The sequence below is a fragment of the Aethalodelphis obliquidens genome, unplaced genomic scaffold, assembly GCF_003676395.1.
Source record: "Aethalodelphis obliquidens isolate GAN/ISIS:26980383/991018 unplaced genomic scaffold, ASM367639v1 scaffold44, whole genome shotgun sequence".
NCBI lineage: Eukaryota > Metazoa > Chordata > Mammalia > Artiodactyla > Delphinidae > Aethalodelphis > Aethalodelphis obliquidens.
In genome coordinates this window covers 11,450,105-11,458,430 of record NW_020837988.1, presented here as the reverse complement: position 1 = coordinate 11,458,430, position 8,326 = coordinate 11,450,105, and the positions used below count along the sequence as shown (strand labels likewise).

Here is an 8,326-nt window from a genome sequence, read left to right as displayed (position 1 = left end):
CCCACCATCCATCCATCCACCCACCCATCCATCCATCCATCCACCCATCCACCCATCCATCCACCCATCCACCCATCCATCCACCCATCCACCCATCCATCCACCCATCCATCCACCCATCCATCCATCCACCCATCCACCCACCCATCCATCCATCCATCCATCCACCCATCCATCCACCCATCCATTCATCCATTCATTCATCTGTTCACAAGGACAGGTTGGGTGTCCTTCTGTACCAGTCTCTGCATCCCTTATACTCCTTCATTTCTGCTATTATCTGAGCTCTTTGCTTTAATTTTATTCAAGTTTTTGTTGTCACAGATAATTTGCTCCTGACATTAACTGGTTTGGAGCTTTGTGTCATCCTGGGTCTCCGTCGTGCCCATGAACTGCCCATGGGCCTTGTGGTGGCATCTCACACGTCCCAGCTGGTGGAAACGTGTCCCTGAGAGGCTACAATGCTGGGGGTGGGGTGGGAGGCCTGCCCCGCTGGACTGTTCCACCTGCACAGGTGTGCCCCAAAGAAGGGGGGCTGAGACGCCATTCCTGTTCCCTGGGGTAGGGATAGTGGGCTGGGTGGCACCGTACGCAGGGGTGAGGGTATCTGTTAGGCCCCAGCCTCCCAAGAAAGGTCTCCTTGGCCTTCTAGCTCCTCTGGTTAATCCATTGTGTTTTTTTAAGTCTTCTATATCCTTGATGATTTCTTTCTTACTTGCTCTATCAGTTCCCAAGAGAAGAATGCTAGAATCTCCAACTGTGATTGTGCATCGTCTCTTTTTCATTTTAGTTGGCCCATTTTTGCTTTATGCTCTGAGACTATGTTAGTAGGTGCATACAAATTGAGAGCTGTGTGTCTTCCTGGTGAGTTGACTGTTTATCTTTACAGACTGTCCCTGTTTGCCTAGCAGAGCTTCTGGCCTTGAAGTGTCCCCCATCTGATAGTAGCAGCCACACCAGCTTTCTCTTTTTCTCTACCAGCCACAGACAATATGCAGACGAATGGGCACAGTCAGGTGTGGCCTGCATTGAGCTGAATTTGGACCCTGGTCCAGAGGGATTACTTTTGCTCTGGTGGCAGTTAGGACAGGACTGGGCTGGCTGAGGCTGGGCTCCAGTCTCTGTGAGGACTGGCTTCATACTCCTGTCCTCCCTCCTCACTCCTAGCCCCATAGGACCCACAAGCAAAGACCCTCCTCCCTGGCAGGTACTGAACACCCAGGAGACTGCCGGACGCCCTCCTCAGCCACTCAGCGTCTCCACCAGTTGCAAACCCTGGCAGGGACCCTGTGCCAACGTCAGGCTCACTTCTTGGGTTTTCCTCTCCGGGATCTCAGAACCCATGTCCTTGATGCTTTGCTTGCTCATAATAGACAATAAATAAGCAACTCATATGGTATATTAGGGGATGCTAGTGCTATGGAGAGAATAGATTAAGGAGAATGCGGAATGCTGGGCAAGGTAGAGAGGAATGTGAAACAGGGCGGAAGGGTTGACCTCTTTGGGATGTAACATTTGAGGAAAACATAGGAGATGAGGGAGTTAGTCACACAGACAGATGTCTAGGGAAGAGCATAGCAGGCCCAGGAACATGCAAAGGCCCTGGGGCAGGGTGGTTCCTGGCTGGGGAGCAGTGGGGTGGCCAGTGTGGCTGCAGTGAGGGTGGGAGGGTCTAAAGTCAGGGAGCATGTGGGTATCCCAAGGACTTGGCTCTTCTGCACGAGAGGGGAGCCTCTGGAAAGTTCTGAGTGAAGCCACGGGTCTGACTTGTATTTTAAAAGGACGTCTCTGGCCGTTATATTGAGAACCCACTGTTGGAAGGTAGAGGCAGGGAGGCCAGTCTGGGGGCCAAGGTGGTCATCTGGGCAAGAGCTGGTGGTGGCCCAGATGGTGGGGGAATGGGGCTCTGGATGCATTTTGAGGGCGGAGCTAGTGGGATTACCTTGCAGGTGGGTGTGAAAGGGAGAGGAGCCGAGGATGGTGTGTGAGCTTGGCTCGCAGGCTGCTGCTCCTGCAATAGCCCAGCCTGGGGGCTCCTGAGAGCAGTGCCTTCACCCTGGGGTGATCCAGCCACCTTTGGCCCCTCCATCCTAGAGAGTCTGGAGTCCCGTGGCAGCTGGAGGAGGGAACCCATCACACACACGTGGATGCAGGGGGCTGAGATGGGGGCCTAGTGCTCTCCTGGCTACCCGTCCCCAGGATGGAGTGGGAAGCACATCCACACCCTCTGCATGGTGACCACAGAGCTCCCGGCCTGAGCAGCAGAGGAACGACGCAGCTAACAGATGGGAAGACTGAGGGTGGGGCTGTGGGAGGAAGACGGGAGCTCAGCCTTGGGCACGTTAAGCTTGAGACGCCTCCATCACATGAAACGGGGTGTCAGGCAGCCAGAATGGGCACAGGAGTCTGGAGTACAGGAGAGAGGTGCTTAAAGCACAAGAAGGGAGCCCACCGGGTGGGCGAGTGTGGCTGGCACAGAGGCTGGAGCAGGCGGGCGGGGTGGGGGAGGACTCCTACAGGAGGATGAGCTTGGGGAGAAGGGGAGGAGGCCTCAAAGAGAGGGAGGTGGGGGCTTCCCTGGTGGTGCAGTGGTTGAGAGTCCGCCTGCCGACGCAGGGGACACGGGTTCGTGCCCCAGTCCGGGAAGATCCCATGTGCCGCGGAGCGGCTGGGCCAGTGAGCCATGGCCGCTGAGCCTGCGCGTCCGGAGCCTGTGCTCCGCAACGGGAGAGGCCACAACAGTGAGAGGCCCATGTACCGAAAAAAAAAAAAAAAAAAAAGAGGGAGGGTTCTCAAAGACCGGGAGGAGAAGGCGAGGAGATATCGGCAGAGATCTGAGCCCTGGACACGTCTAGCCCGGAGTGCAGGGTGCAGGGTTGGTGCCAGGACCGCTCAGAGGCACCCTGGGGCTGAAGCTGTCCCTGCGCTGTGGACTCCAAGCGGCCTAAGACCCAGCCTGGTGAGCAGCCTGCGCAGAGCCCAGTGGAGGCCGGGGCTGGGTGTGTGTGGGGGGTGGGGGGGTGGGGGGGTGGGGGGGTCTGGGCCCAGAGAGCACCACGCTGGGAGGGCAGATCCAGGAGGTGCCGGGGCTGGAGGGGGGACTGCCCTCTGAGGGTGCCCCCAGTGAGGCAGGAACAAGAAGGGGCAGAGGAGGCTGGACACACCCACCACCCGGTCTTCCATTTTCCCTCCTGCACCCCCCATGCCACCCTGCCCGCCACCTGTCGCCCAGAGACCCATGACCCTGCCCCTGCCCCAGCTGACGCTGCAACACCCAACAGACACATGGGCTGCGGTTCATTTAATGCTGTTTTTCTTCCATTTTCCTGGCTCAAGCTGCGTCCGCTCCCATGGCCTCCATGGGGCACTCGCGAAACCCACGGTGCCCCTCGGGGGATGCTCAGCCGGCCGGGGCTGGACGTGGTGCTACTTCTTTGCAATGTTCTCCTTTTTGATCAATTCAGAAAATTCTAGAACAGGAGACAGATTTCTAGTAAATAACCCCCTGGCTCGTGCCCCACCAAGCCCTGCAGGCCCAGCGGGAAGCCTCCTTTATGACGGGGCAACTCGCGGTCCAGGGCGCCCTGCATCCTGCCCTCCTGAGTCCTGGGTGGGGAGCAGGAAGGACCGGAACTTGGCTGCCCGAGTGCCCCACACCGTTGTCGTGTGCCCTGTGCCCGGCCAGCTTGGCGGTGGGGAGCTCACCCACCCTGGGTCTTACGATCAACCCTCAGCAGTTCCCCTCAGAGTCTCTGAGCTGGTGCTCCTGTGGTCATCATGCCTTCAGTGGGGAAACTGAGGCACAGAGAGGCTGGGGGGCTGCATCCTAAACAGACCCCTTGGCCTGGCTGCCCCTCTTTTAAGTCTTGTGACCACCCCACAAGTCAAGGTTTGCTGGTATTTGCGGGCAGCAAGTGGAGGCCTGGGGGGTGAGGACAGGTCCCCAGTCTGTCTGGGGCTCTGAGCCTGTGCTTGCCTGTTCCCAGGGCCATCCTCCAGGCTCCGGGTCAGCATCTGGGTGGGTGGGCAGCAGGATGATGCAGACCCCAGGGCAGCCATGGGGAGACTCAGGGAAGGCCTGCCCCACAAATGCCTTTCCTCCTGGGCACCCCCCTCCCGCCCGCTCAACTCACACACAGCTGTTGGCCCACCTGACCTCCTTCCACCTGCGTCCACCTCTGCAGCTCCTCAGGCCCTGGTCTCTGCCTCAAACCTTCCTCCCCATCTCGGAAACCCCCATCTAATCTGCCCCCTTGACCTTCCCCAAAGCCGGCTTGGGCCGCCTCTCCCCTGCCCAACCCCCTCAGCATCCCGGAGACTCAGCCTCTCCATCTGTGAACGGGGACGATGGTGACCACCACAGGTGGCTGTAAGCTTTGGGGGATGGGGTCCCTGCCTGGCAGTGGGGAGCCTGGTCAGCCCTGCACAGAGACAGGCTCTAGACATGGAGCAAACTGAGTGCAAGTGACGGGCAGTGGGGGGCAGGAAGGTCCTGAGAGGTATCCCTGCCCCTCTCATCTCTGCTGCCCCACCTTCAAAGTCAATCCTCCCGTCCCCATCCGTGTCGGCTGCCTGGATCACGGCCTCAGCCTCCTCGTCCGTCAGTGGGGTGGTGGGCCCGCTGCTGGGGATGATGTGCAGGATGTACCTGGGGCCGGGGGTGGGCTTGGGTCAGGGCTGAGGGGGCATCTGGCTGGTGCCCAATGGTATACAAGGTACCTGCTCCCCTCTTTACAGCTGGGGAAACTGAGGCCCAGCTGGAGAGGGGTCTCTGGGCCTAGGCCCAGTGCTGTGCCCCTGTTTCTAGCCTGGCCCCATCTCCCACAAGGCCTGCTGGAGCCCAGTGGGGGTACCAGGTCTTCTGGGGTGAGCGTGGTAGCTGTAGGTCGGGGAGGGGGCCCAGAGCTCAGTACCCCCTCATCCCCAGCCACCACCAGGGAGGGGGCCCAGGGCTCAGGACATCCTGTCCCTGGCCATTGGCTGTTACTTGATCTCATTCCACTCGATGAAGCCGCTCTTGTCCTTGTCCAGGGTCTGGAAGGCCTTGCGGATGACACTCTCCTGCTGCCCCGAGGCCGGGAACTTCTGCATGTACTCGAAGAACTTGATGTAGTTGAAGGAGCCTGGGGATGACTGGGCGTGTCACTAGGGCCATCCGCCTTGGGGCTGGACTGCCAGGGCCTGAGCCCAGAGGGGGACTCCTGCCCTGCGGTGGGGGCTGCCGGGTCCTGTGCCCTCCCCCAGCCCGGGGGGGCTCCTGCGTCCACAGTGGGGCTGGCCCAGGGCGGGCGGGGGCGGGCTGTACCATGGTGCCTCATGTCGGTGGGCAGCAGGTCTATGTCCTTGTCTGACAGGGATGTGCCCATGGCCAAGGCCATCTTCTTCATCTGGGAGGAGAAGTCCTCGTCCATCCTGGCCCTGCAGGGGACAGGGAGCCGGCTCGGCGGGTGTGCTGGGCAGGAAAGGGTGCTCTGCCTGGACCCTGCCTGGTGCCAGCTCCTGGCCCTAGACTGGGGACCCCAGGCACCCAGACCCAGGTGGGCCTCTGGCTGCAGAGGGCGGCTGGAAGGGCCAGCTTTCTCAGCACCCTGGGGCCCTGGCCTTGCAGAGGCCTTCGTGGCCAGGCCCTGAGGAAGACAGCTGGCCACCTTGAGGTGTTACCCCACTTCACAGAAGAGACCGAGACTTTGAGATGATAAGTGATAGACACGAGGTCCTTCACTCTGCTCGGAAGAGGTGGAGGAGGCGTTGTCTGACCCCTCAATGCTGCTGGGTAATATCCCCTGTCCTTCCAGGCTCACCTCAAAGCCACCCCCTCTGGGAAGCCTTCCTGGTTACCTGAAGCACCACCTCCTCCTGCCGGGACTCAGGGCCCAGGGCCTTAGTCTCTCTCTCCCGCACCCCAGACCGGCGGGCCTTGGTCATCCTGGCTGGGCACTAGCCGCCAGCTGGGAGGCATGCTGCGCGCAGGCCAGCCTTGAGCCGGCCCTGGACTGAGCAAGGTCCAGACCCGCTCCAGCAGGATGGCCCCACCCCCTTCCCAGGCGCTCAGGAGGGCGGCCCGCTGTGCATCTGCCCTGAGGAGGTGCCCGCGGCAGTGTCCCCCCTTCTTGGGGGTTCAGGCAGGAGCCACTGAGGCAGGCCAGGATTCCAGCTGGGCAGGTGGGGTCTGGGCACAGGGACCGGGCTGTCCCGTGCCCCCACCCAGTGCCTTGTGACCTGCGGAGCTCTCGGGTTGCTGTCCCCAGGGCGGGTTGGGTTCTGGGGCTTGTGGCAGAGCAGCTATTTCAGAGGCTCGTTGGCCTTTTCTGAAGTTCACGGGGTGGTGAGCCTTCTGGAACCTACTCCCGCCGCCAGGGGAGGCAGCTCGGTGACCTGCGGGGCATAAGCCAGCCGGGCAGTGGCCGGAGGCGGCTCCTTCCTCCCAGTGGAGAAGCCACGGGTCAAAGGTTGCAACTCAAGCTGCAGCGGAGGGGCAGGGAGGGCTGGATCCTGCCCAGGGCTGTGTCCTGCTTCCTGACCCGGGCGTGCCTCCCAGCTGCACTGGACCTCAGGCTTCTCATCTGTGAAACGGAGAGACCCCTGCCCGCCCTGCCCTGCCCCTTCACAGGGTCATGCAAGGAGCCACGAGGGAAGGAGATGGTGGGGAAAGGGTGTTGGATCCTGTGGTGCGTGTCACCCATAATGGCAAGTCCCTGCAGCCAGTCTGGGAGGTGGGGTGGGGGTGGTCAGCTGGGATCAAGGGCAGGCCCAGGCCTTGGAGGCCCAGAACAGACCCCACTACCCTGCATCCCATGGTGAGACCGTGATTCCCCTCTATAACCTGGAATCATGGGGTCCATTCTGGAGGGAAGGGATTCCCTGCCTGCCACTCGGGGCCTTGCCCAGGGCCAATGTCACCCTCTTTATGGAAGAGGGACAGGGCCAAATTCCAGGCCAGGTCTGGCCAAGCCTGGGGTTGACATCCTGACTGCAGAGCGCTGTGGGCGCCCTGTGCTGGGCTGTTTACCACCCTGCTCCCACCCAGTTGCTCTCTGGGGCATCCCCCCACCCCCACCCCCCATGAAGGCAGGGGAGCCTGAGATCAGAGCTGGAGACAGCAGGAGAGGCAGGGCCTGGGCCTCAGGCCGTGGTTGGTGTATTTATAGCATCTGGTCCAGGGCCTGGGATGGAGTCTCACTTGGCCAACCTAGTCAGGGCAGGAAGCGGGGAGGGGGGTGGGGAGGGGGCTGCCTGGCACCTCCTGGGGTGCCCCCAGCGCCTGGAAGGGCCCTGCCCTCTTCGCCCTTCCCCCTGAAAAGGCCTTCCTCCCTCTCCTCCCCCCTCACTGCCTTCCATAGCCAAAGCTGGTCATAGCTTTAAGGCCTGGCTCCGCCCCCCCGCAGACCCCCACGTATGCCCAGTATTGCTGCGTTCTCTGTGCCCCTTCCAAGGCTGGCAGGGCCCTCCCCTGTCCCCAGACCACTCTGGACCGCCCATGTGGCCCTCCTGGGGGCTGTGGTCTGCGTCTAGCACCTGAGACTGAATCACCAACTTAAGATGCTCAGTGAGAAAAAGGCCTCATGGCTGGAGAGGGTGGGAAGCGGTGATGGAGGCCTTGGGGCCCCACTGGGACGGGGCTGGGCACGTGGGCCCAGAGCTGGCTCAGCATGCCTGCCAGAGTTGGTGGGTCTGGGGGCCTTGGAGCCTCTGTTCTGTCAGGCCCTTCTCCCACTCAGCACTGGGAGCCCTGTGAGGTGGTCTCAGCCTCCCCCTAGTGACCCCAGCTTGCAGCCATGCTCTCAGAGGCCTGCCTAGGCACGTGCGTGCACACGTGCCCACCCCTGCAGACTCAGTTACCTTGGGGCTGCCCCTCTCCTTCCTCTTCTTTTTCTTCCTCTCCTAGACCTCCCTGGGGGTCCCTCAGCACCCAGGGCCTCCCCTTGTCCAGCGAAAGACGAGGCCCAAGCCCCTGCCATGCAGCTTGGGCAGCTCTGGCCCGGCTGGGTGCCCACACCACCGCTCCCCGGGCAGGGCTCACCTTCGCCTGGCTTTCTTCGAGGGCTCTGGGAAGGCGGGTCAGGCTGGGGCTGCTGAGAGGCTGTGGGGGCTCCAGCCTTTATACCTGCAGCCGCTCGGCCTGTTTACATCTTGGGGCTGCAGCTGTCCTACCGCCTCTCCTGGGTACTCCAGCCTGGCACTGGCCGCCCCCAGGGGCTCGTTGGCACTTGGCACGTCCACACCAGGCTGGGCAGACTGACCATTAGCAGCGCCTGGCCTCCCCGAGCCTGGGGTGGGGGTAGGGAGAGTGATGACATTGCCGAGTGAGTAGACTTGCTATCTGTCG

The 8,326-nt window shown here is 61.6% G+C and overlaps 1 protein-coding gene across 1 annotated transcript; it reads right to left on the bottom strand.

Annotated features, from left to right (window-relative positions):
* Nucleotides 1-3,161: 3,161 nt before the first annotated feature.
* Nucleotides 3,162-5,411, bottom strand: PVALEF (parvalbumin like EF-hand containing). The gene is made up of 4 exons (XM_027080401.1): nucleotides 5,306-5,411; nucleotides 4,988-5,123; nucleotides 4,533-4,648; nucleotides 3,162-3,470 (listed from the first exon to the last, which is right to left on the bottom strand). The coding sequence occupies exons 1-4, from the start codon at nucleotides 5,409-5,411 to the stop codon at nucleotides 3,427-3,429; spliced, it is 402 nt and encodes a 133-aa protein (XP_026936202.1). The 3' UTR covers nucleotides 3,162-3,426.
* Nucleotides 5,412-8,326: the final 2,915 nt, after the last annotated feature.